The 27708-nt window shown below is 36.8% G+C and overlaps 1 protein-coding gene across 2 annotated transcripts; it reads left to right on the top strand.

Moving 5' to 3' along the window:
* Nucleotides 1–1178: 1178 nt before the first annotated feature.
* On the top strand, nt 1179–24175 carry YME1L1 (YME1 like 1 ATPase). Of its 2 annotated transcripts, XM_086742111.1 has the most exons (19): nt 1182–1452; nt 4235–4366; nt 6870–7032; nt 9507–9605; nt 11339–11448; nt 12613–12763; nt 12861–12968; nt 13760–13842; nt 14691–14781; nt 16452–16604; nt 17947–18079; nt 18554–18616; nt 19152–19264; nt 19639–19794; nt 20427–20578; nt 21413–21539; nt 21631–21704; nt 22341–22427; nt 23815–24175. In XM_086742111.1, the coding sequence occupies exons 1-19, from the start codon at nt 1423–1425 to the stop codon at nt 23956–23958; spliced, it is 2169 nt and encodes a 722-aa protein (XP_086598237.1). In that variant the 5' UTR covers nt 1182–1422; the 3' UTR covers nt 23959–24175. The 2 variants fall into 2 exon arrangements, with proteins under 2 accessions (XP_086598238.1, XP_086598237.1); XM_086742112.1 differs by lacking the exon at nt 9507–9605 and having other exon boundaries at nt 1179–1452.
* Nucleotides 24176–27708: the final 3533 nt, after the last annotated feature.

Raw genomic sequence — 27708 nt, 5'->3', positions numbered from 1 at the left:
GCTCTGACCTTATTGCCATCCTCCTGTTCCCAGAGCACAGCCTTTCTGACAAATCATCTGTGATAGCACCTTATCGGTGCACAGGCCTTCTGCTCTCAGTTTACACAGCACCTCCTCTGCTCAGTGTTTACCAGTTTTACAGCTCTCAGTTGTGCTGTTGGTCATTCTTTTAACTTTCTTTCTTGGTTGTTAGTTTAGCTGTGTCTCATCAGAAGTGATTTCAGCAGAGAGGCCCAGCTGAGAGCAGGAAGCATCGCTCCTTTTGGTGGCATCACACGCTGACATCAGGTTATGAAAGTCCACCGTCAGCGGGCGTGTATTCCCCTGCAGCCTGAGCTCATCTAAGAGAGGACCTATGCGTTCTCAGCCTTCCCTCGAGCCATTGTACAGCTGTGCGGAAAACACTTCATGGGGTACACCCAGGTAAAATGTTCATCACCTTTTAGGCTTTTTTGTTGTTGTTTGGTGAGGTTTCTGCCAGATCAGTTAGCTGAGCGTGCCAGTGGAAAACAGAAGAGATGTGCGTGAAGGCAGGGGCAGGCAGCACCGTGGCTGCGCTGACCCAAGTCAGTGCAAGTTGGCGCGTGGTGGCGCGTTCAGTGAGGAAAGGAAGAACAGTGGTCAGGTGAAAGAAAGAAAATGCTAATAAAACCCCAGAATAATTGGAGAGCACATGATAAAAAAAATAGCACAAGGCATAGAAAAATGGTGAATATCAAAGGCCAAATTCCGCGATATGTAGACGCACATGCCCATAATGCCATCACTTAGATTACATTTTACACTGAATGTGAATAACACTATTTAGGTTACTGACCCTTATTTTAATTTGTAGAAGTTATTTTCTCCATGCGGTGTACTCTTAACTCCTTGCAAACTGTTTTCAGTTCTTCAGGAAGGCGCCTCGAGTAGCGATTGTGACAGATGTGAGCTGCACGACACGTATTCCTGCAGCTCTGCCCCGCCTGCGGCGGCTGCGCTGGCGGCGGTCCCGCCGCCGGTACCCGGCGGTGTGCGCGGCGGCGCCGCCTCCCCCCGCAGAGCGACCTGCCCAAGAGGGTGGTTTGCCCCTCACCCCCCTCTTCCCCCGGTAACGGATGGTTTGATCCTGCGGCGCGGCAGGGAAACTCGGGTTGCTACGCGACCTGGTTACGAGGCAGCGGCCGCGCGGGGAGGAAAGGGAGAACCGGCCCGGAAGCTCTGCCCGCTCCAACCGCTTCCGGGGCAGCGTCGGGCCCGGTCACCGCCGGCCGTAGGGAGCGGCCATTTTCCCCAAGAGCGGAGCGGTGGGGCCCTGCTGCTGGCGGCGGTGGCGGCTGCCACAGCGACTGAGCGGCGGGGGCTGACAGGCGGGCACGGCTTCTGCCTCCGGGCTGGGAAGCGGAAGAGGCGCCTGTGGTCGCCGCTGCCGCCGCCGGGAGGATGTTTTCCTTCTCAACCGTGCAGCCTCAGGTGAGGGGGCTGGCAGAGCGAACCGGCGGCGGGCCCGGCGCGCGGTTCGCCACCCTTGGGACCCCCTCTCCACCGGACTGTGTCGGGGCTCGTTTCGCGTCGGGGCGGAGGCGCTTGGGAGGCCCGGGGGTTGCAGGCCTCGGCTGGGGAAGCCGAGGTCTCGGCTGCCACGTTTTCGGGGCTTTGGAGAGCGTCGGCCCGGCGTGAGCATACGAGGCGGGGGGAGGCATCGCGGGGGGGCTGCTGGCTCGGCGGCACCGAGTGTCACAGCGGGGAGAGGAGCGGGCGGGGGAGGCAGCAGCCTGGGATTCTTACCTACGTGAAAAGTACGTAAAGGGAGGTGCGGGGAAAGGTACCGTAACAGCTTGTAAAGTCTGAAATGAAGAAATGGCTTGGTGATGGTGCTTTTTAGTGTCTGTTTTTATAGCAGAGGCAAGGGCTGGTGGTGTTGTTGCAGCTTAGTTTAAACGGTGCTCTTAATTGTCACGAGTTGTGGAAACCAAAAAGAAATGGCTTATAAGAGTTAATGGAGGAAAAGTGCCTCAATTATTTGTTAAATAGAACAGTGTGGATGCAATCGGGAAGGCCTCTGTTATTAGATAGTGAGTCAGATGGGACTAGCAGGTTTTGTGGACTTTGATCTGAACCAGTGGTTTTATTTTTATGTTTTGTGTTAGGGAGTTTACTATATGATAGTCTTATTCCACAGTGAGTTTTTTTCTAGATATGGAAAATGTGTTAATTGCTTTTGTTAGTGTAGTGAAATGACAGGACTTCCGATGATATTTTTAGGAATGTGTCATCCCACTTCTTTACAGTGGGAAATGAAAGAGGAAAGCTTGGGTAGTGGTTGAGATGCTGACTTTGACCTCTGGAGGCTTTATGGTTTTACCACAAACTCCCAGAGACTAATTATAACTCTGGGCAGTTAATTCTGAGGCAGCTTTAATGTCTCAGAGCATTGTTTCTCTTGATTTTCTGTCTAGTCCACACGGAGATATAAGTTTTCGCGAAATAACATTCCTAGACAGGGACTTAATCGGGTATTGCAATGAGGTATGGTTCCAGCAGCAAGAGTTCCACCCCAGCTTTCTTTCCTGGTGACATGTAATGAGCGCTGGAACTGTTTGTACCATATGTTCACCATAGACACAGTCATATGCTAGTGGAGGAGCCCTGATACGTGATGTATCTGGACTTCTGTACTGATTCATGAGAGAGAGTCACTGAGCTGACAGTGCTGCTGAACTGCAGTATTGACTGCGATATGTGTATATGCTTTGTACAGATCAGCTTGATACTTAAGTATGTTGCTAAAGTGGGATCCCAGGGAAGAAGACATAAAGGAAACTTTTGGAAGTAACTTATATAAGGCAGGAGGAAATATTGATATATCAAGTTATAAAAGTATTACTTTTTAAATTAACATGTGCAGTGTTTGGAAAATAATACAGGAGTCAGTAGTACTTAGAAACTATGATCTCTGAGTTTAGTAAGGTGTCAGTAAGTGCTCATGATCCAGTGCTATTGAAAAGCACTCACTGAGCTTTCTGTTCAAGTTGGTTCGAGGGGAGCCAGCTTGATGAGATCTGTGGCTTGGAGATCTGTCCAGGTATAATCTAGAATTTACAATACTGTAATATTTCGTATTAAAATCTGAAAGCAAGGCCTACCACTAAATAGATAGAGTACATAATTTGCCATTTTTTTTTCCCTTAATGTTGTTTAAAGAGCATTACTTCTTTTCTGTGGCTGTGTTGTGAAGTCTTACCGGAATGGTGATCTTAGTTTTGTCTTGGCAGACACCAAGACAGTCTCAGGATTATTTTAAGTGAACATTTCTTCCAAAGTTCCTGAATGACAGTAGCTATAAGCAGGTTTTAAACATTTCCAGAGATAGTGATGACTTGCAGACTTTTCAGTGTAGAAGTAGTTTGCTTTTATTTTCATCTCTTCTTCTCCCTGTATTGATTGTGTTTCCTTTTTTTGTGTTTTTTTTTTTTTTATTGCTATGTGGGGAAAAAACACCTATTTGGAATGTGAGTTAATTGACTGTGATGAGGGCATAGTGACTACGAGGGAAAACCATTCGGTTTCACAAAGCTTTGTATTTTATTTGCATGAAATGATTGTTAAGTTTGTAATATTTGTCTGAAGACAGCAACAATCCTTGTTGTTCCCTCATCTCATTGCAACAGCACATATCTAACACAGCAAACAAGTGATATATTAAAAAGAAAAAAAAAAGAAAAATATATTCTGAAGGAAGTATTAAGTGTAGTAGCTATTATATTTCCTTTCTGTTTTCAGAGAACAATCTATAAGAAGTTGTCTGTTACTTTTTTGTAACTAAACATTGTCTTAACTGCAAATTGAGGGCAATCTTTGCATCTCCTAAGTGTTGATGGTCTGTGCCTACTCCTTTATTGCAAATCTAGTTATTATTTTCATTAAACCATGCTTATGTTTGAAAACCAGGAAATGTAGCCTCTCTCTTTCTTTTTTTTTCTTTTTTTTTTTTTATTTTTCCTCCCTCCTCTTTCCTCCCCAAAGTTTTGTGAGCTTCTACTGTCACACATACTTAAACTTTCTTTTTTTTCAGTAAATAGAGGTATTGGCTAACCTTATGGTGTTGAAGTGAAGTTCATGTGGTTTATTATGAAGTCCTCAGTTAAAAGGCAGTGTATAAGATACACAATTATAAGTCAAAGTTTGGAATGGAGATATGTTTAAATAGTTTAAACAAGCTTAAATCATTACTTTTTTTTTTTCTTCCCCCCAGGCTACTGTTCCTCTGAGTCACCTTATCAATGCCTTTCATTCACCAAAAAGCTCTACTACTACTGCCAGCAAAGCATCCGTACAGCCTGTCCAGAGGGACACCTCCCCAGAGCATGATCCTCACAAAAGTGAGGTACTAAAGACCTTTGGAAAAAGTGGTGGTTTGTTTTTAGGTTAATTAAATCTGAATAATATCAGTTTAAGTGAATTTAATGTTTGACTTGTTTTATAAAATACTGTAATGTGACTAAACGAAACAGAATGTTAACGCACAGATTGTAAGTTTTTGACAGAAATTCAGTCAGTTGGTCCTTTGGCAGTAAGGATTCTACAACAACACAGTATTTTATTAATAAGAAAAAAGCTAGTGCTTGTCTCAGGAGTAATTTGCAAGTGAGGAGGGGATTTGTTTTCACATTCAACTTAATGTTTCTTGCTCTAAACTAGTTCTAGCAAAGTTTATTTCATTACTGCTTGTGAGAAAACAGACTGTAACTTAAAATATGTTCAGGGGTTTTGAGAGTTAAGTAGCATATTTACATGTTTTCTTATTTTTCTGTTAAAATATCTTTCATTATTATTAGGTATATTTTGTTCTTCACATTGAATACAGAAAGTGCAAATTAGTATCAGATCTTGCCACTTCTCTTAACTCATTTCTTACAAGCTTTATAACTAAGAAAATGTTTGGGAGGGAAAACGTGGAGTCTCTCTCTAACTGCAGAACTTTGGAAATCAGCATGGATTGTACTAATCATGCCTCTGTTATGATTCCATTGTTGAGATTTTTCTTTTTGTGATTATGTATTTGCTTCTGGTGATAAATACTGATTTCAGCAGGAAACCTGTGTTATTGAATGAAACTAAAAGTGTGTTTCATTTATTCAATTCTATATTTTCTTTTTTTTTTCTCAGTAAAAGATTCTAATCTTCTTTAAATACAGAGGGTTTTTCACATTTAATATTTTCTATTTAATTCATTATACACCTGTTTGCTTCCTCCTAGCATGATAAAAACGATAAAAATAATAATTTTAAAAGTCTCTCTTAATTAAACTATTTTTAAAGAAAGTTCTTAAAGCAATTTGATTAGACTGTAGTAAACCTGAGCTTACATAAAGGTTAAGCTCAAATTTAAAATAGGCAAATACTGACGTAGTACATGCAGTTCTGATATTGAATAAGGTTGAACTATTAGAATGGCAAAAATAATGATGTGAGAACGTGAAGCCTCTCAGCTGTGATGTTAAGTCTGTATTTGGAAGTAGTAACCTCTTCTGAAGGGTCACAGAAAATGCTACACTTAAAAAATATTTTTAATCTTTTCCCCCTTCTTAGCATTTCAGTAATTTTCCAAGCAATTATTAACCTAAAGTAGGAAGGTTTGATCTGCTGCTTTAAACCATGTGTAAAAGTCAAACAATGTTTAAAAATGTATTCGTACTTACTTTGAGTATGAATTAACCAGAAGCAAACTACCCTAGTGTTTAAAATGGAATATTTTGTTTACTTAAGAAATCAATTTTAAACTATAAACTTTGAATTTGGTGGTATTCTGGATGCATGTTGGAGTCTGTTCTAAAAGTGCTTCTTTTGACATTTTTTTGAAAGTATTTTTCAGTTGTCTTTTTATTGGAAATCTAGTTTCACCTTGAAAGTAGATCAACATAAAGCTTACATAAAAACAACTTAGGAAAAACAAAACTATAATCTGTCAAAAACTAAATATCTGTGCAAATACATTTAGAATAGAATACTTCTCAGTTAAGAAAATTTTACTGCAAAAGCAATATTGAGTGGCTAATACATATTTTAAAGGGTCTAAACTAATATGTATTTTTAAAAGATACTGTCCCATAAAAAGATTTTTTCCTATTTATAAAATACAAGATTAAAATTACTTTGATCCGGGTTACTACTTTAGTAACTCAAGTGCATGTGCTTTACCTCTGTGGGTTTTTTTTGGTTTTTTTTTTTTTTTTTTCCTAGTTTCTTTGTTTTGTAGGAAGCCTCAGATCCTAGTGCTTACCGTTTTCCCCATATAAAGTTTTGCCTTTTGTTATGTGTCTACCCAGCTTGTGGCTTTGTAAGATTTTAGCTCTGAATATAGTTTCTAAATATCCAGTCTTTGTGCTGCTGCTGAATCTGTGCTCTCTGCAAAAGGCTAGCAAAAAAAAAAGAGGTTGGGAGAATTTTGCTGTTTGCTCACTTGGATGATATATAATGGGTAGCTATTGCTGTGCATCTTTCTCCCTCGTACTCTCCATTTGCTCTGTCATAGAGAGTAGAAAGAGCTGGAAAACTGTATTTTTTTTTTCTGTGCCTGCTTCAATCAGGGAGCAGGGAGGTGTTTAAAAGACTGAATTAGGAAGAAAATATACTTGTCATAAATGTGCTGTGACAAAGGAAATATCAGTGTGTGCAAATGGGGGAGTTATTCTGCATTGACAGTAGCAAATATTCTTTCTTTAATCATGTCCTTTCATTCATTTATCTTAACTTAAAAATATTTTTATTTCAGTCTGAACTGTAAAATATAGATGCTATATCGAGACAAAAGGTTAACTCGGTTATTCTTAATTTTTTTCCCTAAGATAAACTTAAGTAAATTTTGAACATTTATTTTTATTTTGCAGTCTGTACGTAATTTAAGAGATCTGGGATTGTCTGATTTGAAACCTAACCAGTTCAAAGAATTGGTTAACAGATTGCTTCCTGGTTACTGTGCAGAAAACAAAGTCTCTTCGCAGTGGCATACATCATACATCTCTGCTGAGTCCTTCTTTGAAAATAAGCATGGTAAGTTTCAGAGTAAAGTGCTTGTGAGACTTGGTAAGAGTTAGATTATTAAGGTGAACACAGTTATTTTTTAGTTTAATCTCTTGTGCTGTTGATAACTTATAGTTTAAAAAATCTTTAATAAAATTAATATTAATGTATTTTTTATTGTGTACAGGTTGTCTCTAGAGTGTTGATTTTGAATCTTGGGAACTTCAGAAAATTCAACACAGATTTTTGAACTGTTTCTTCAAATTCAGATTTGAATTTGACTGCTATTAAACTTGTCCTAAGTCAGCTGTAGTACAAGTGCATTGTCTCTTAATGATCAACCTGAGCTATGAATTTGTTCACCAGTTTGTTTCACCAAATAGAAGGAATTAGATTTTGCTAATCTGTTAATGTAACACAGTCATTAACATCTCCAGTTTACGTTAAGGTATTCTTTTTTTGCTTCAAGCAATATTACAAGGACATTAATTAGAAAGGAATTCAGGATGGCAAACTGTTAACAGTCCGTGTGGAGTATTTCATTGCTGAAATAAAACAAGAGTGGTTCCTTACAGTTAAAGATGTTTTGCTGGGGTTAGTCAAAAATTATAGGAAGCAAGGCCATTGTAGATGATCAAGAATGTGTTAGAAAAAGCATATAGCTGACATTTGAGATACTGCCTATATGGTATTGCAGTTGCGAGAAAGACCATAAGAATGTAATCTCAGGGGTACTATTGGAGAAAAAGTATTAAATTGCCTTGTGATGTGAGATATAAGAGAATTATCCCAAAGGCAGTTTCCTAAATGTGAAGAAAAAGGTTGAAAATGCTTCAAAGCTTTGGTAGATTAACGTGGAAACTGAACAGATTGGTTGTTTCATTTGCAGTTGGAAAGGCAAGGTTATAGGTGGAAAACTGCAACAGACAAGGGACGTGCTGAATCTTCAGTAGTGTACTTTTGATATGGGTGACACCGCATGCTACCGATGACTGTTACTGCTGATATTACTGATACTACTTCATACTTGTGCATGAAGTGAGGAGAGGTTTTTTGTTTTGGTTTGTTTTTTTTTTAAATTAACGTGTTCATGATTATGTTGTATTAGATTATTCAGTATGCGATGTTGTAGAAGATCATGGAATATACAGCATTGTAGAATGAATGGCTAATCTTTTTTTCTCCTTCCCATAGTTCCTCAGTATTTCAGTTGTTAGCTTGTAAGTTGTTACTACAGTCATGTAACTTAAAAAAAAAAAAATAGTAATAACTTTCAGAGTTCTTTTTTACTATCCTAGATGTATCTAACTTACGTAATAACTTTCTCAGAATATGTAAAATAAACAAAAACCTGTACCCTTTTTAGGTAGCTTCTGAATTACTATGGAAGACAGCATATGTAGGCCCTGGCCTCAATTTTTTCCCTTCCATACCCAGGTCTTTGATGTTTCTTGAATAATGCTTACCTGCTTAATGAGAATGAATTCTTTGAGCAGTACTCTTTGGTAACTAGACAAGATAAATCACAGGCCTCTTGTCTTGCAGTCTATGGTGTGCTTAAAATAGTATTTGCTAATAACTTTTTCACTGTGATGCTCTTCTATTTTTTCTTGTTTCTGTATTGCATGAGAACTGTACCATTAAGTAGACTTCGAATAGAATCATAGAATCGTTTAGGTTGGAAAAGACCTTTAAGATTGTAGAGTCCAACTGTAAACCTAGGACTGCCAAGTCCACCACTAAACCATGTCCCTAAGCACCACATCTACATGCCTTTTAAATACCTCAAGGGATGGTGACACAACCAGTTCCCTGGGCAGCCTGTTCCAATGCTAGATAACCCTTTAGGTGAAGGCATTTTTCTTAATATCCACTCTAAACCTCCCCTGGCACAACCTGAGGCCATTTCCTCTCCTCCCATCACTTGTTACTTAGGAGAAGAGACCAAACCCACCTTGCTACAACCTCCTTTCAGGTAGTTGTAGAGAGTGATAAGGTCTCCGGAGCCTCCTTTTCTCCAGTTCCAACCCCAGTTCCCTCAGCCACTCCTTGTAAGACTTGTGCTCTAGACCCTTCACCAGCTTTGTTGCTCTTCTCTGGTTTAAAGTAGCCATGAGTAATCTGTTCTTTAAAGCCTTTGAAACTGAATGGTAGAATGCTGGTTCTTCAGCTTCATGAAAGTCTTTGTGTTCCTCTGCAGTATAGATAATTTATTAGCTCTGTACAGATGTACAGAGTTTTCCCTCCCAGTAGTGCTGCAAATTCAAGATTCTGGGTACAAATATTTATTGGAAGTTCTGATTAGAAAAAAGTGTTACATTGCAAAGTGCCTGACCTAGGTTAATGCAAATAAGTTAACTACCTACGTCCTCTTTAATTACAGATTCCTGAAGGACTGTAGTAAAATAGAATTAATACTTAAGAAAGAAAAAAACAAACTATGTAAGAAGTAATGTTTAGTTGCCATTTAATATAGGGTGTATTTACACTTTGTCTTTTTACAGGTTTTGTGGATGTTTTCAGTGCTTTACGCTCATCTTGTTTGTACAGACAGCACCCTAATCCCCTCCAAAATTTCTGTTCAGATGTTCGTTGTTGGCCAGGTATAAAACTATGAACTACACTGTATCTTTTTAGTCTGGAAAGTATTTTTACTTTTGTCTTAGAGATGTCACTCAGGAAATACCAGTAAACTTCCAGGAAGAACTTTAGATTGATATTAAGACTTTGAATCACAAAGTTATTTTTGCATTTGAGTAGTATGTTTCTAGAATTAAGTTAGTAAATATGATATGACTATGAAGTCTTGTTCAAAGATGTCAGTATTTGTGAATAGTGTTCTTGATAGATGATAGATAAACTGACTACTTTTGAATCAATAAATGTGTTGAATCTGGTATTCATCCAGATTAACTTTCTAAAGTGTTTGATGACTGGTTTAAACTACTCCTGGATGTATGATGGGTAACAACAGGGCTGCATTAGCAAGAACATAGTCAGGAGCTCAGGGAGTTCAGGTATTGTCCTCTATTCTCGGTTCTTTTGAGGCCACATCTGGATACTGTGTCTGGTTTTGGGTCCCATGGTTAAGAGAGAGGTCCTGACAAAATGGAGATAACCCAGTGACAGGCCGCAAGGAACAGTGTGGGCTGTACGGGGGAAGCTGAAGGATCTGAGGTTTTAAAGTTAGCAGGAGAGAAGGCAAGCAGTGATCTAATTGCTGTTGGAGCCATATTAGTTACCCTTCTCTTGTACACCTTGAAGAAGAGGCAACAGTTACAAGTAAAAGCAAAGGAAATTCCTGTTGGAAAAATTTTACAATGACTGCGGCTCAGTTCTGAAACATTGTCTGGAGAGGTTGTGTTATCTTAATCCATGGAGATTTTGAAAACTGAGCTAGGTGAGGTCCAGAGCTACCTAATCCAGTGTTGAAATTAGAACTTTTTTGAGCAGGGGTTTGACTAGATTACCTCAGGAAGTTCTTTCTGTCTGGTGCTATTCTCTGATAATAGAAGGCTTAGTTAAAACTGTGTAATTGACTGGTATTGGTGATTATTTTAAAATGTAGTAGTGAAAGAAGATAAATATTCTTGGCTTTTGTTATTTATGTGATAGAATCGCTATTGCAAAGTTTCTGATGTGATAGAAGATGGCATACAGTACTATAAGCTTGCTGTGTTTAAATGGCCTTATTTATTTTGTCAGTTTCTAAGTTAACAGCACACTTAAGCCATTCCAGATATTTCAGGGCACCTTATCAGCTGATCTTTTAGACAAAGCTTGTTTTAGAGCAGGGACCTTCCTTCCCATCCTTCTGGATTAGCTTCCAAATGTTTCAGGTTTGTCAGCCTGCCTGGTTTTAATCCAGCTATGTGTCTCTTCTGTTCCCTGAGACAGTGATAGGGTGGGCCAATTATCTGTAATTCATAACATGAACTCCTGATTATTTTAATAAAAAATTTTTTGGGAAAAATACATCGTGAAACAATAAGCAGTTTGGTTGCAAGTTAAGACTACAAACGTGGTTCATGATGACCTAACTGTCCATTTACAGTACTGAAATTTATGGGTTTATTTATCCAGTTTATTACTATTAGATTCAGAAGTGTCTTTCATACAGTTTTCTGTGTTTTACTTTTTTTCAGTCAGGCATCTTAAACACATTGCTGTTTGCAATTCTCTTCATTTTCTACTGTGGATGTTTTGGGAAGATTATATTCAGTTCAATCACAGTAGTCTTTTTCATATAGTAGGTTCTGAATTCTCTTAGGCTTTTTTTTTTTTGGTAGTGGTAGTAATGGATAGTTTTTAACTTATTTGTTATTACTACTTTTAGTTTACATACAATCACGGACCTTTAAGACTTTGAGATCAAGAGCAAGGCGTCTGCAGTCAACATCTGAACAATTCACAGAAACAAAAAATTCACTTTCTTCACTTTTGAAGGTAAATGAGTAGCATTATGAAGTTTGTTTGGGCTTATTTAGACCATCTCTTTCTTGAATGAACATTCACAGTTTACCAAAGGTATTTTGCTTCACTAATGTGAAAAAAAAAAAAAATTCTTAATTCTGAAACTAATGGCAGCATACTGGTTTTCTTACTAATGCACAGATTTGATTCATATCAGTATAAAGATTATTTCAATTTTTAGAATGGTAGTTTTGGAGTATAAAAATGGTTTTAAACTGTAGAAATAAAGATATTTGTGTTCTGTTTTTTGTGGCTTTGTTCAGAATAGCTTGGAGTCAAATGAAATACTCATTTAAACAGAAATACAGCTAGTTTAACATAGAAGAATGTGTATTTTTTTTTTTTTTTCCAAGCTGTTCAGCATGTAATTGATGGTTTATGAATGGATGTAGTTGTGGCTAGTATATTTTTAAGATACAAAAATTTTAAACTCGGGATTTTTATGGGTTACAAACTAACTTACATACTTTTAATTCATCAGGTGATTATCCAAGCTTGGGGTAACCAAGCACTTAACCAAACCAAGTTAACCTAGATACTTTTTGTTTCTAATTGGTTGTACAGAAGTCAGGCTAATTAAATGATTTTATCTTCTTGTGTGTGTAAGCTAGCTTTGAACTCTCCCCTTCTTCTAGGCATAGATGGTTTATTTCATTTATGGAATTGGTTTACAGTGAGTGAAGATAAACCACAGCTAGCTCCATGCAGTGCTGCTCTTAAATTTAGTAGGGCATATAAGATGTATCTGATGAAGCTCTATCAAAACTATACTTACAGATATATTTCACATTTGGAAATAATTTAAGTTGATTTCATGGAGCAAAAAGCGTAAGCTAATCACTTCCACTAAATCCAGTGTACAAAGCTAGCTATGTACAAATCTGCCTTAGGCTGTGTTTTCTGGGGTCCAGGAGGGCTCTGGACCTGACAAGTTCTGCAAGAATCAGGGTCCCCATGCTGGAGCCATTGTGATTCCACACTCAAGCTATTACCTGTGTTGTCTGTCTAACCCGTAGCACCTGAATTACATGCTTTTAATTATTTTTTTTTTTTCGCATAAACTGTGCTACCCAGGTAATAAGTTAACTATGTATCAAAGCTTAGTGTATACTAACACTCCTATGGAAAATATTTTAGGGCTTTATCCTGAGAAAGCGAAGAATTGATGTTGAAAACTTGGATACGCTGATGAAAACAAAAAACATCCCAGAGGCACACCAGGATGCTTTTAAAACCGGTTTTGCAGAAGGCTTTTTGAAAGCACAGGTATTCCTGCAAAAAACACTTGGTAAGTTGTTTTAGTTTATGTACCTTGTCTTTGCACTCAGAAAGTAGTTCATTTGAGCCCATTTTAATTTTTTGTTTTGTTTTGTTTTCTTTTACAGATTCCTTAAGAAGATCACGTTTGCTTTCTTTCTTTCTCTTCGTTCTTTGTTTTTATCTTGCTATATATTCTTCATTTTTACCTGGGAAAGGCTCCTTTTCTGATGCTGGTTAGTTAACTCTTTTCCCCTTGCTGTGTCACTTGTGTTGTTTCTTACAGCAGGCTTAGCACAAACTTATGGTTGTTTTAAGATAACATTACAATGTACTAATGAAAGAGAAGAATTATCTACTGCTTTTGGCTACAGCCTTTCAGACAGTAGTGTGACAAAATGTTTATAGAGACAAGGAAGTTATTTTAATTCTTTTGGTGAAGCAATTACATGGAACCAAGCAGAGAAGAGTCAGACTGTTCACCAATTACATATTTGTCATAGATAACACATCATCTAAATTCAAGATCAGCAGTAAGCAAAATGGTTTGATGTTCTTATTTGTAATCACAGCCTAGTTTATAGCAACCAGGTACTTGCATGCCCAAATTGTAATCTTGAGAAATCTGTTGGAAATAGCGGAACAATCCAAGGCTGAGAGAATTTGAATGGGGAATTTCAGCTTTGTGCTAAGTTATCACTTGGGTCTCAAGAAAGCTAGAGTATGTGCAGAAACACTGAGGGAGGACTTCTGGCTTTCTGTACTTCCTTTTGGATGCAGGCTTTCTGTACTACAAAAGACTAAAAAGCACTTATATCACTGAATTAATTGCAAATATTTTAAAGTTGGGTTTTTTAATTATTAAATCCTATTCTTGATGAACACCTGCAAATGGAAACATACCCTTTTAAAAGGGCAGGTGTAAAGTTAGTGGCTTAATAGTGTGCATTCAAGTGCAAAGTTCAATCTTGGAATCAAATGACTGTGTGTGTAAATTTGTTGTTCATCATCTGCTGTTTGCTATTAGTACGCTTTCGAACATCGAGTATCTTTGATGCAGCAGTTGATCCGATCCAGCTGAAAAATGTCACTTTTGAACATGTAAAAGGGGTAAGTTCAAAAGTAAAGTGTGTGTGAGTTCTTGCTTAACTAATCATTGTAAGCCTGAAGAATGTCTTACTCTGTTCAATAATTTTCTTTGTATGACCTGAATCTATATCAATTGCTCCAACATCAAGGAGGATTTTAACCACTCTTGTTGTATTTTATATCTTTGTGGCATTTAACACCTTACAGAAGGTGCAGTCTTGGCTTGTTGAATCATATTTTTAAAGGATAGAATAGCAAAAGACAGGCCGTAAGTATCCATGCTAATCTATTTTTTGCAGAAGTCAACTGATACAAGAAGATGGTAATGCCATTTGTTCGTTTATCTCTTAGTACCATCTCTTTTGAATATCTGACATTAGGACAGGAGATGTGGAGAGTCCCAGAAAGAAGTGGGCATGTCACTACTGATAGGATAGCTTCATTTTTTTCTAGTCAGTTTTTCTTTGGTTGTCAGTGGCAAAATGAGGACTTCCCCCTCTCCTTCCCATTGGACAAACAGAATTAATCTCTTTTTAACTAATTAGACTAATATATTGATGTAGAATTTTAGATTCAGTATTTATCTTGTTGGTCAGATCTGGTCTTGAACTGTTTGGTTATTCCTTCAGTATTATTAACTTTAGTGTTTACTGATTCCTCTGAACTGTCCAGGAAGTAGGTTGAATTAAACTCATAGACACTTGGTATCCACACAGATTTTGTAGTATGCTTTTATCTCCTCTTTCTGTTGTGTATTTTTGATCAATACACAATTAGAAACTTAGTCTCTAACACAAAACTCACCTACCAAAAAACGCAGTACTTTATAAATGTTTAGTGATATTTTATGCCATGTTTTTAATGTGTAGGTTGAGGAAGCTAAACAGGAATTGCAAGAAGTAGTGGAATTCCTGAAAAACCCACATAAATTTACTGTACTAGGAGGTAAACTTCCAAAAGGTAAGAATCATTGCTCAGCAGAAGTGAAAATCATATGTAACCGTGACTCTCTTTCTAGCTTTGTTCTACACTGAATGACTAATTTACAGCTTTGCTTCTGAATATTTTTCCTTTAGTTAGGGAATCAAAAAAGTATATAACCAAAATGGGCTTAAATACTACTGTTGTATGTAGTTTGTATCTGGGGAAAAATAGTGAAATAATGTTAGACATAGGTAGTAGAATTTCTTGTTTGTTTAAAGTATTTGAGGGACAAATTAATCTTCAAAGTAAATTGTGAAAGCTTCTTTATTAAAGGATACCCTTCAAAGAGGTACTTGGGAGTGGAGGAGTGAAGTCTTAGGTAGTTATTTTGCTTCCTGTCTGACCTTCAGTTCCCCATATGTAAAAAGTAGTCATTACTGCCTACACCGACAGAAAATCTGAGGTATGTGGGGTACTCGGAAGAAGCAAAGATGCCTGCATATATCTTAATTGGATAGAAATTCAGTAATACTGTTAGGTGTAATAAGCTATGGCAGTGCAAAGCAGTGGACTGCAGATTCCAGGCAAAAAACCTTTCAAAAATTAAACCACTATTTATAATTTTTAGCAGCATTATTTACGGGATGAGGAATTGCAGTTTCTTTGAAGTCCCAAATAAACCTTTTAGAGATGATGTTCTGAACTGCAAAAAAATCTTTTCCTTTGTCACTTAACGTAACATAGTATTAAAAAAAAAATACTGATAAAGTTAGGCATAATTGGTGTTAATGCCTTTTTGAGTAGAAATTGTGTAGCCCAGAGGTTTTTAGGTCAGTTTGTCTGTTTTCAGTGGGTTTTTTTTTTGTTTTTTTTTTTTGTTTTTGTTTTTTTTTCCTCCTCTCCTTTAACTGTCTCTGTGAGGATAAGTTAATAGCTTCCTGTCACCAAAAATCTGTTACACCTTTTCTCATCTGAGAAAGATACATAACATAAGTTGAGTCTTGAGAAATTACAAAATGTCCAGAAAAGAATCTGTATTATACAAATGAATATGTTGGGGTTAGACAAAACTTACTGTGCCTTCTTTAGTTACTGAACTACCATACATTAGTTCTTCATCTTGAAATGCAGGGCTTTTTATGTAACTGAACTCTAAAGAGTCCCTTATTTCTTCGTATGGCTTTCAGCACCTTTACTGCTTGCTAACTGCTTTAGACAGTTCAGAAACGGTATTTGTTTTTATTTAAAAGCATGGTTAAGCTTCATCATAGTAGAAGGCCAAGTGAATCTGAAATATATAAATCTGATAAGTATGTTTCCTGTTAGTGCTCTACACTGTTTTAAGTCAATTTCTTGGAATAATTTAATTTAAAAAAAAAAAGTTCAATTTTCAGAAACTGCTAGGAAAATGTCAGTTTGAAGAACTGTTAGGGGTTCAGCTGTTAAACTGCACAGTAACTTTGTAGAATACTTCAGGCTTCTGTTTTTATTTGGTAGGCTTGCACATCTTTGTTGTTTCAAGACAGATCAGAGTGTAGCTAGATCTGTTACAGGAAACGCTTCAGTCTGCAAGTAATGAGCAGTATTTGGAATGGGATATTAACAGCTTTTAGAAGCCATTTCTCCTAATGCATGGAAGAAGAGGTACCTATATAATAAGACTGTGTGGCTTTGGTATTTTTGTTGCTTGTTTTTTTGTTTTTTAGGTATTCTGTTAGTTGGACCGCCTGGTACTGGTAAAACTCTTCTTGCACGGGCTGTAGCTGGTGAAGCTGATGTTCCATTTTATTATGCGTCTGGATCAGAGTTTGATGAGATGTTTGTTGGTGTAGGAGCTAGTCGCATCCGAAGCCTATTCAGTAAGTTAAATATTTATGCTTTTGAATTCTTTTAACATGCGAGATTAAGTATTCAGTGATGTTTTAAAAAGTTTGATTAGATAAGAGTTTTGGTTACTGGAAAGTAGTAGTGTATGAGGCTAATCAATAAAACCTCAATTGTGTAGGTAAATATCTGAATTCTGTGAGTATCAATTAACTGTAGAATCTGGCTAGTTGTCAGATGAAATTGTAACAAAAATTATAACTGATGTTACAAGACTCCCAGAGAGGATAGAAGTAATTTAATTAGAAATGTAATGTCCTGTAAACTAAATGGAATATTTTAAATTGTAATTTACTTAGTCATACATAAATTTGAATTAAATTGTAAATTTAAGATAAAAAATAGTGTTAACCTTCTCAATTACTTCCCTCATATTTTTGCATTGTCTCTTTTCTTTCTCTGAATTAGAGCTTTAGGGGATCACAGTGTAGCACTAAGGTGAGATTTTTTTCTCACACACATCAACAGGCCCAGAATCAAGGGCACTGCAATGAAGCTTTAAAAATTAATGTTTAGGTTGATAACTTTCACAGAAGAGACTTTCTATTTGAAGTATGCACATAAATATTTTCTAGGAAGAGTGGAATCCAGCTTCTTTCTGAAATGGAAAATTGATAATGTCGGGCATATACAATGTAGAAAGTAGCTTGCGTTTGTAGAAGAAATGTGACTTGCTTCACATGGAAGGGATGCAAAATGTAACGTGTTGTATCTTAAAATGTACATTTCTTTCTGTTGACTACAGAAGTTTAGATGACTGACTTGTACATGAACATTGATTTTATATATGTCTAGCTGGGTGAGATGAGTTGCATCCTGGTATGCATGTACCACTCAATTGTCTTAAAGTTTATTACTGCATTTTTATTTTGTGTTTTTAATACCTGCAAACTTGAGGGTGAGGTCTTCGCTGTTAAATAACAAGCAGGTTCTAGTAAAATAAGTTAGTGTTTAGACTTATCACATTTCATAGAATATATTTATTTAATAGGTCAATGTTCTCTACCCAAGCCTATGAAGAAAAACTACTGTAGGGAGTTGTTACAAAAAGCAATGAATTTCTTACTCTATCTTACTAGTAATTTCTTGAAGCACAATAAGAGTAAGCTTATGTGGGGATGAAGAATAGCGATTCTCTTTGTATTGCTTGATTTCAAAATTTTATTTCATTATTTTAGGCTAAAATCAAGACAGTTCTGGTGATGTGTAACAGAATGCTTTATAATCCAAGAGTGGTACAAATAGTACCACTAATTACATGATATGCTGTCTGTTCCTTTGTGTGGTTGAAGTGTCCTGCTGTTTTTCTTTTGTCAGGGGAAGCAAAAGCAAATGCACCATGCGTTATATTTATTGATGAGTTGGACTCTGTTGGTGGGAAGAGAATTGAATCTCCAATGCATCCCTATTCCAGACAGACCATTAATCAACTTCTTGCTGAAATGGATGGGTAAATATGTGGATTCTGAGGGCCTAGAAGTGCTTGACTGACTGGTATTTTGAGTATTTGGGTGAATTTTTCTTCCTTGACAGCTTTGATAGTTTTTTGTTATTATTGGTAATGCTTTTACAGATATAAATTTAAGATGCTCTTATTACCACTTTCTGGTACTGCCAAAGTAGCATTAATGACCTTACTGTAAAGAATATGGAAGCTTTGGAGTTGTAGTAGTACAATAGCTGTAATTATTTTAAATAATTTCTCAATTTTTTAGGCTGACAATGTATCTAAAGGAAGAAATTTAACTGTGAGATCAAGGCGTGTTTTTAACCAGTTGCTGCATTAAACATAGTCCTGTTTTTGACAGGCCAGTTGAAGTAATCCAAAATAAGAAATAGAAGTAGTTATTGTCAAAAAAAAGATGTAAATTCTGTCTCCAGAAAAAAACCCCAAACCATTCTTTCCCTTTTTTTTTCCATACAGCTTTAAACCTAATGAAGGTGTTGTTATTATTGGTGCAACAAACTTCCCTGAAGCATTAGATAAGTGAGTATGATGTATTGATCAGTTCTACAGAGCGTGTATTAAAAACCAAAGAAACAAAAAACCCCACAACAACAACGAAGTTGCTTGTGATAATCTTCAAGTATTACAGTATTACAGCTAGGGTTTTCCCCTCTTAAAAAGGATATTTATTGACTAGTTTTTTGCATTTTAAAAGTTGTTGAGTTAAACATGGAGAAATAAGTAACAGGCTGCTAAGCACCTAAAATTTCTGCAAGTTTTTAATCTTAAAGTGACTAGTTACATTCCTTATTCTCAATGCAAAATTTTCAAATGCAAAAAAAACCTAAGTAATAGCTTAGTAAGTAGTAACCCATAATATATAGGTTAGTAACAAACATCTTTCATCTGTTTTTTTACAAACAGATAACATATTATTTGCATTTGTGCACCAGACATAGTCTATGTAGCTGTCTTTAGAAATATCAGATTTTTTTTGTTGTTGTTGGTTATATACATTAGTAACATTTCACTGCAGTATTTTTAAGTCCATGTATTAAATTGTCTTTTCCCTTAGTGCTTTGATACGTCCTGGTCGCTTTGATATGCAAGTTACTGTTCCCAAGCCTGATGTAAGAGGTCGTACAGAAATTCTGAAGTGGTACCTTAATAAAATAAAGTATGATCCATGTAAGTAAATACTTTATTGTAATACCTTTTAAGTAACAGTTTTTATACTGAATCAGCCCACTCGTGCATTAGTTCTTTATTCCATCAGCAACTGCAGCTTTACCATGTGTCTCTGTAAAGAACACAAAATTATCTAGTATGTAGTGTTACGACAGTTTTCTGAGGAAGTGTTTCTTTCTAGTCCCCACAGTTCATAGTGCCTTAAGAATTAGGCTTCTTTTTTTTTTATAAAGCTGAATTTTTTGTTTAACATACTATTATTTAATAGAACATGATTCTTGCTTATAATTCGATCATTTCTTGATATTTCTTCACAGTACAAGCTTTTTCCAGAACAATGTGGACCCTAATGACAAGTTTGTTTTTCCTCACAGCTGTTGATCCGGAAATAATTGCACGAGGCACAGTAGGATTTTCTGGAGCAGAGCTTGAGAATCTTGTAAATCAAGCTGCCTTAAAGGCAGCTGTTGATGGAAAAGATATGGTAACCATGAAAGAACTAGAATTCTCCAAGGACAAAATTCTGATGGGTAGGATTTTATACAAAAGATGTACATATACGTTACACTACAGAGAAGTTTTCTTGTGTGATTTACAGAGAAAGAGAGAAGGTTTTATGCTGGGGCCGGGGGAAGTGGTTCTGGTTGGTTGGTTTGTTTGTTTTTAAACAAATTAGTCTTCTGTTAATTCTGTTAATTTTGAGACCAGAGAGTATTATGCAAAATCTGGTATGGACCACTTTAAGACTTGATACCTTTTTATCAAAACCACTGCATGTTGCACAGCCTAGAGGAAGACACAAGCTTAATTTCTTTCCTTCCCCTACTTATTCCTAAAGGAAAGGAGAGAATAAATGACCAGAAACCTGGAACTTCTGTTTAACTTGTCTTAAAGATCTGAGACATACACAGTAAAAATCTGGTGTGTTCATACTTGGGAGAAGAAATTTAATTTCTCAGATACTCAAACTGCATTTTAAATCTATTCCTTTAAAAGCAACTTGTCTGTAGAGTATATTCAGGTCCATTTTAGATGCTAAAATCCTACTTGTAAACATTTTGCACTCAATGAGTGCTGTTCCTCAGCTACTTTGTGCTCTATTTGAGTGAATTGTGGTCGTCAGCTGTACAAAAAAAAAAAATTGAATGTTCCTCTGTTTAAGGACCTGAACGGAGAAGTGTAGAAATTGATGAGAAAAACAAAACCATCACCGCTTACCATGAATCTGGACATGCCATCATTGCATATTATACTAAGGATGCAATGCCGATCAACAAGGCTACAATCATGACACGAGGAACAACACTTGGACATGTGAGTATTTCTAGAATTTTATGTTGGTTTAGTGTTGCTGAGGAATTTACCAACAATGCTGTTTGTTGTAATTATGTTAATGCGTATTCTAGTATGTTGAAATGCTTAGTTACAAGCAGTCTCTTGGGAAACTCATTTTGAAATAAAATAGCATATGCCAGTATAATAGTTCACATATACAAGGAAGGAAACGTAAGGAGGTTTGATTCTGCTGCAGTTAAAATAGCACCCAACAGCAAATCTTCGAAGAATGTCTCAAGGACTGGAAAATAGAAGGGTTGCTCAACTGTACTTATAACACAAACATCCTGTATCAAGTTGTTCTTTGTGCAGTGTGACTTTTTCTAAACCTAATCAGTTACCTACCTTGTTTCTAGCATAGATATCCCTAAGTTTTTCTCTTCTGCCTTTAGCTGCCAAGCATTTGAACAGAAAAATACTTCTATTATGTCTGTTTCCATTGAACTTGATCCAAGTTAATGATTTAAAGAAAATCGTAAGTCTGAATCCTCCAGGCAAGTTGATCTGTGCTTAGTACAAGTTTAGGGAATAAGGAGAAATTAATAGAATAGATTGTTCTGTTTCTTTCAGTGGTGATTTTAAGTTGCTTAATTTTATGTGGTGCTCATGGCCTGTAGGAGGCTATTTCAACTGCTAGACTAAGCACCTCCAAGCAAACCTGACAAGTGCATAGATTAGGAGGAGGTCCAGAGCATTCAGATTCTTGAATGAAAGCCTTTTTATCTGCTTTGGATATAAACAAGAATATTGTTCAGATTATTTCAGTATTTCTTCCGTTTATTGTTACGTGACAACAGTTCTGTATCTTTACAGGTATCTTTGCTCCCAGAAAATGACAGATGGAGTGAAACTAGATCCCAGTTGCTTGCACAGATGGATGTCTGTATGGGAGGAAGAGTAGCAGAAGAGCTTATATTTGGAAGTGATCACATCACAACAGGTTAGCTGATCAGTAGTTAAAAGAATCTTTGATCAGACTGGCATGTTTACCTTGGTTTCAATGAACTAATTTAAATCTGTTTACTATCTAGGTGCTTCCAGTGATTTTGACAATGCTACTAAAATTGCAAAACTGATGGTGACTAGATTTGGCATGAGTGAGAAGGTAGTATCATCAATCCTTAAATATTTTATATGGTACTAAGAAATGTTCTGTTCTGTAACTGAATGCCTGTTTGACTGTCAGTGATCACAGAGGCTAATAGTTCTGGTGAAAAAGAAAGTCAGCCTTATGACTGCCCTGCTATAGAGAACTGAACTAGAAAACCTGTATATTTGACAGTTTAAAAATGAACTTGCAAGATCTTCACCTCCAAATTATCTTGAGAGTTACTAATATCTGCAGAAAATTTATAATAAAACCAGATGCTTTGGAATTGAAGGATAATCTTGGGTTTTAGCGGGGAATGACAACATTGAGTTTTCTAGACTTCAAAAGAAACTTCTTTAGTCATCTTTATTACCCATCAAGTGTTAGTAGTCTGGGGGTTTTGTTTTGTTTTTTAAATAAGAAAATACTTAATTGAGTTCTGTACTGTGACCTGTTGAAATGGAACTCTGCAGTGACTACATAGTTGATGAACAGGCTTCTTGTTTCGCTTCTGTTGCAAGCACTTCAGCAAACATTTGATTAATGATTTTATTTGTTTGCACATAGAAGCAATAGGTGATAGCTCTTAGTGTTTTGTGTGTATTACTGCAACAGTGGCAAGATAAAGGTATTTTTGTTGTTGTTGTTCAGCTTGGTGTCATGACCTATACTGATACGGGGAAAGTTAGCCCTGAAACGCAGTCTGCAATTGAACAGGAAGTAAGAACACTTTTACGGGTAAGATTCTCTCCCCCTCCACTCTGATACATTTATTCTGAGATGAGTTGAGCATCAGCTTGCTTAATTATTCAGTTTGGTAATGTATACTGGTGAAAATACGCAGGTGGATGAAAGTATTCCCAGGTATTTAATGTAGCTGCAACTTTGAATCTCTGCATATCAAAACTGTTTGGTGATTGTCATGCACAAGTAGTGAGAAACAAGTTGTGGTGAGTTTGGGTTCTTTAATACACTCTTTAACACTACTTCTTACATTTGGTCAGGATTTGTATTTTGCCTGTTCCAGGAAAAAAGTATGGCTATAAATTGTTTTAGAAGATGTGTGAATGTTTTTGTGTTACTCCGACGTTTCATAACTTCCAGCTAAATAACTTTTTTAGAATCACAGGAATGGCCTTATCTGATCAGAGAGTTGCCTTTTCTAGTATCCCGTTCCTCACAGTGATCAGTATCAGATACTTACAGAAATTTGTAATGTTTGATAATCACAGAACTTCCAGATCACTGTTCTAGTTTGGTACAGACAGGAGAATTATTTATGTACTAACACTTAAATGATTCACGCTTTTGCCGTAGCTGTTTTTGAACTGACTTGGTCATGTAAGAACTATCTATATAGAACTAAAAGTTGAAGCTGGTAATGCTGACAATGTGCATCTGCCTGCAGCAACTGGTAGCTTGTTGGGTAGCTTTCAGCTTTCTAAAAGTACATAATACTTTGAGAGTTATACAAGCTTTTAAAACACTTTGGTCTTTCAGGAACATTCCTTGAGTGCTGTAGCATTGCTTATAATGTAATTTCAGATCTATTTAATTTAATTTAATTAGCAACTTTTCAAATCTAGTAAGTCTTTTTGAAGTGATGTGTAAAAATAGAATCATAGAATAGTTGGGATTGGAAGGGACCTTTAAAGGCCATCTAGTCCAACCCCCCTGCAAGGAGTAGGGACATCCCCAACTAGATCAGGTTGCTCACAGCCCCATCCAACCTGGCCTTGAATGTTTCCAGGGATGGGGCATCAACCACCTCTCTGGGCAACCTGTTCCAGTGTTTCACTACCCTCATTGTAAATAATTTCTTCCTTAAGAAATATAAATACTTAATAAGCCTTAAATATTAAGGTTTGTCTCAGGATTTTATTTTTAGTCCTACTTCTGCAAAATGCAAAGATGGCATAACATTTTTTTGAGAATTTTGATTAATTATGCCAGCTAAATTTTAAATTTTCATGAGGCTGGAGCTGTGCTAGCTATGAAATGTAAGGCACAACTTAAAGTGTTTGCTTCAAGCTGTACTTACCTGGAAAGAATTTTTAAAGTATAATCTTGCTGCTATTTTTGTTCTAAAGTCTTAAAATCTCCTTCCACCTTTTTTTAATATTAGGACTCTTATGAGCGAGCAAAGAACATCCTGAAGACTCATGCGAAAGAACACAAGAATTTAGCAGAAGCTTTATTGAAATACGAGACTTTGGATGCCAAAGAAATCCAAATTGTTCTAGAGGGAAAAAAACTAGAAGTGAGATGATAACTTCTGGGATGCAGTAACTGATAATTTGAAGAATGTACATCTAGCAATGCAGTAGTCTTATGCAGCATAGCCTTTTTTTCCTTCCTGATGTGTGTATGGCAGTAGTGACACTTTAGTCTGTCTCCTGTGAGCTTCTGTTACTCATCTGTTTGTTGTGTCTCATCAGAATAAGACACAGAAAATAAAGCAAGTTCCTCATTCTCTGCTCCCTATACTCATCCCACAAGAAGTTAATCAGAAGGATAAATCTCAGGGTTGAATTCAGCATTTTGGTTCAGTCACACGTGTTGAAGCTGAGAAGAAAAACATGCAGATACACTGGTGTGTTTTGGCATAGCTTCCTGGGTCATGCCGCTACATGTGCGTTTGAAGTGATACCCCACAGTATGCGCTAGGGAATGTTTTATGAATAGTGACAGATTGGTTTGTAAAACAGTAGTATGTAGTCTAACTAATGCTCAAGACTTCTTTGGGAATGTAACAACATCTCTATGAATGAAGCGGCCACGCAGTGCATCTCTACTAAAGGGAGTTGTGGGAGCTCCGCGTTACACAAAAGCATTAGTGATTGTGTTTTCAGTGCTCTTGGGGTTAAAATACACACATGTATGGCTGGGAGAGAAATTTTAATGCAAAACCTACAGGCTAAACATGTCTAAACCTCTTTGGACCATGTTTTGGGCAGAACAGTGGCAGGGATAAGAGAAACACCTGTGACCTCTGATGTGCTGCTGACAAGGTTTTTACAATTTGTATTACTACAGTAGATGGAGAACAGTGCTTTGACAGTGCTTTTACACTGCTGGAGATTCTACAGAACTAGTTTCTACTAATACTATGTATGGGCGTTTGATAATCCAACAGATATTTTTTTCGGAGGGCGATATTGCTCGCTAAAGGGTAGTTCAGAAAATGTTTGAAGCATGTGTCGTTTCAAATAACATTCCCAGTTCGGTTCTACAGTAGAAGTAGGGAAATAAACCCTTTTCTTTCAACCGCTACAGAAACCTCTGAGAATTCTAAGATAAAAAAAAAAAGTTTTTGAAAACAAAAGCAGTTTCCAAAAAAGTGGAAATGATCGCTACCAGTTACATGCCAGTATTCTTCTGATCTCATGGAACTGGTTTTTAGGAGTAACACAGTTTGATCATAATATTTCTGTGCAATTAATTGTAGACTCTTAGGACTATGAACCTTCTATTGCAGAGAGGGCCTTTAATTAGCATATTAATATTGAAGGTTACCATACTTGGACATAAAAATAGCTGGGCTGGTGCCAATAAATGTGAGTGGAAATTGGTAACTTAGTATTTTAGAATTTTCTGAGTGTAATGCTTGATTATAACCTAGGGTTTTTTTTAGTAAGAGCACATGCATTTCTTTCTTTCAAAAACAGGATAACTTTCTATTTGCCTATTTTTGTCAGCTTACTATAGTGACATCCCAGTGCAGTGTGGGAGAACATCCAAATGTTATAAAACAGTATACCAAATGTCTAGGCTGGCTCGTTAACAGTTGTACATGTATTTTAGAAATATGCCAACAGAAATATACTGCATATTTGGCATAGGTTTTTGGAGTAATAAAGTTTAATTTTAATTATGCATACTGGTTTTCTTTTTATTCACTGTAAATTGTTATAAAATGTAATACCAAGTTCCCTACTATGTAAATTGAGGTGTGTAAAACATTTAAACTTGTAAATAAATTTAAAAATTACAGCAAAATTGCACTCTCTCTAGTTTTCTAGAGAATGTTCTCCCTAGAAATTCAGACATTTTTTCAATTGCTGCTTTAGCAGTGGGACTTGGATGGGAACTTTCACAGGTAGATAATGTGAATCTGCATTTAGAAACAAAAGCAAAAATTTTTCACTTTTGAAGTCCCTGGTATCTATATTGAATTATCTGGTTTGGGGGGTAAGTCCTTGAGGTCTAACTTATTTTTCTCATTCAAAAGCTTCTTGCTATATGCAAAGAGGAAATGAGCACAGTCTCAAAAAAAAAAAAAAAACCCACAAAAAAACCCAAACAAACAAAAAAAAAACCAAAAAAACCCAGTGACATCTCATTGGGTCACAAAAGAAGATTGTTAAAGATTAGCCACCAGGTGTAAAAGGTATATTTGCTTTCTGGCCAACTTAACAGCAGAGGTGTTACTGAAGAGTTTACTGGCATACCTAGATGGTTGTGTGCATGTGATTGATACCTGTGGGGTTTCAGACTTCCCTGTTTAGGCACGGGGTTTGACCTCTGGTGTTCTTGGGTGCATCTAGGAATGGAAATTCCTCCTTAAATAATCGTTGGTCAGGAGTAGGAGACCACAGAAGCAGCTTCAACTATCAGTTAGATGGGGAGTATAACCCGAGTTCCCTTGAAGTACACAGCCTCATGCTGTTGAAAACAGGGCAGAGCCAGGTGGTTTGATGGCCTGTTTGCTTTTTAAATAGCCCTAAACTAGTTCCAAGTGTGGTGGCACAGAAAACAAGAATTTCAAACTTGGGCATGATTCTGAATTCTCTACATTCCCAAGGCTGACTTACACGAGAATTCTGCCATCAAGCTTAATAGAAAGAAAATGCAAACTTCCAGTGAAAGATGCAGCCTGCTCTTTCTGACTGCTTCCTACTGTGTGATGACCTGAGTCAGCTGAAATGTCACAACAGTTTTCTGTATTTTGATCTCTTAAACTGGGTGTGAAAATAGAGCAGGCAGGCCATTGGTAGCTGTCTACTCTCTTCATTTCCTTGGAAACCTTTCCTAGAAGCAAGTGGAGCTATTTTTGCTGCTAAAACATGGCCAAAGAACTAGGTGAGAGTACTCACTTTAAATAGATCACTTGCTCTCCTTCCCTCAGAAGTAAGTTTCCATCCTCTTCCAAGAGCGTGACTGCCGTTCCTTCTGTCTAGTGTTTATCAAGATGCCTTTGGTCTTGGCCAATGCGAGTGCATAATCTGCTCCTTCGGAAGCTCCATCAGCTCAGAAATGGCTGTATCATTTTGTATAAAAGCACTAATACGGACATTGTGAAACATTTAATGGGGGAAGTGAGGACTCTGCTGCATGGGGTTGGATTTTAATTTTTTTTTGTTTTGTTGTGTTTTTCTTAAATCTGGCTTTGTGGTTAGTGCCCTGTCCTGGAAATTTAATGCTGCTGGCTCTAATACTGAGATTCAGTGATGAACCGTATGGGCTGTAGTAGCACTGGGTTTTGACTTTCACCTCAGGAGCAGATTTCTTCTAACATTGATACTACTTTTCAGTCTTTGACTATTATTTCAAGAACTGCTTCTCCTTTTATGAACAAAACTTGCTTTTCAACTCTGGAGTGTTGCAAGACCTGTAACTTTTTAAATAAGGATTTACTCATTATTACAGAGCTGCTTTCACAGTAGAATATTCAGCTACCTTAGTGATGAAACACCAGACCCAGATTTGGTTTGAGTTATCTTTCCAAGTAGGAAGGTTCCACAGAAAAATGGGAATGAGAACAAAACATAATATTCTTTGGAGATAGAAAATTGTAGGCAAGTTCAGGATACCATTTGCAAGGAATTTCATGTCAGAATTCTCAGGCTGTTGTAGGTAGAGGAGTGGGTGGTAGGGTGACTGGTGGTTTTGCTTGTTTTGTTTTAATCTCCACAAAGCAAAAAAGCCTGCTCTAGGACCTAGAGATGTAAGTAGGTATGGAAAGATGCATCAGCTGAAGTGCACTTCTGTTTTTATGCATATTCAGTTCTCCAAAAAC

The sequence above is a fragment of the Chlamydotis macqueenii genome, chromosome 2 (genome assembly GCF_036417535.1).
Source record: "Chlamydotis macqueenii isolate bChlMac1 chromosome 2, bChlMac1.mat, whole genome shotgun sequence".
Taxonomy (NCBI): Eukaryota; Metazoa; Chordata; class Aves; order Otidiformes; family Otididae; genus Chlamydotis; species Chlamydotis macqueenii.
Note: the sequence above shows the minus strand (reverse complement) of the source record. Positions and strands in the feature narration are given on the sequence as shown.

Coding starts and splice junctions, on each gene's coding strand:
- YME1L1 (XM_086742111.1), top strand. CDS start 1,423: ATGTTTTCCTTCTCAACCGTGCAGCCTCAG. Junction 16,605..17,946: donor TCGCATCCGAAGCCTATTCA/GTAAGTTAAATA, acceptor TTCTTTTGTCAG/GGGAAGCAAAAGCAAATGCA. Junction 18,080..18,553: donor CTTCTTGCTGAAATGGATGG/GTAAATATGTGG, acceptor TTTTCCATACAG/CTTTAAACCTAATGAAGGTG.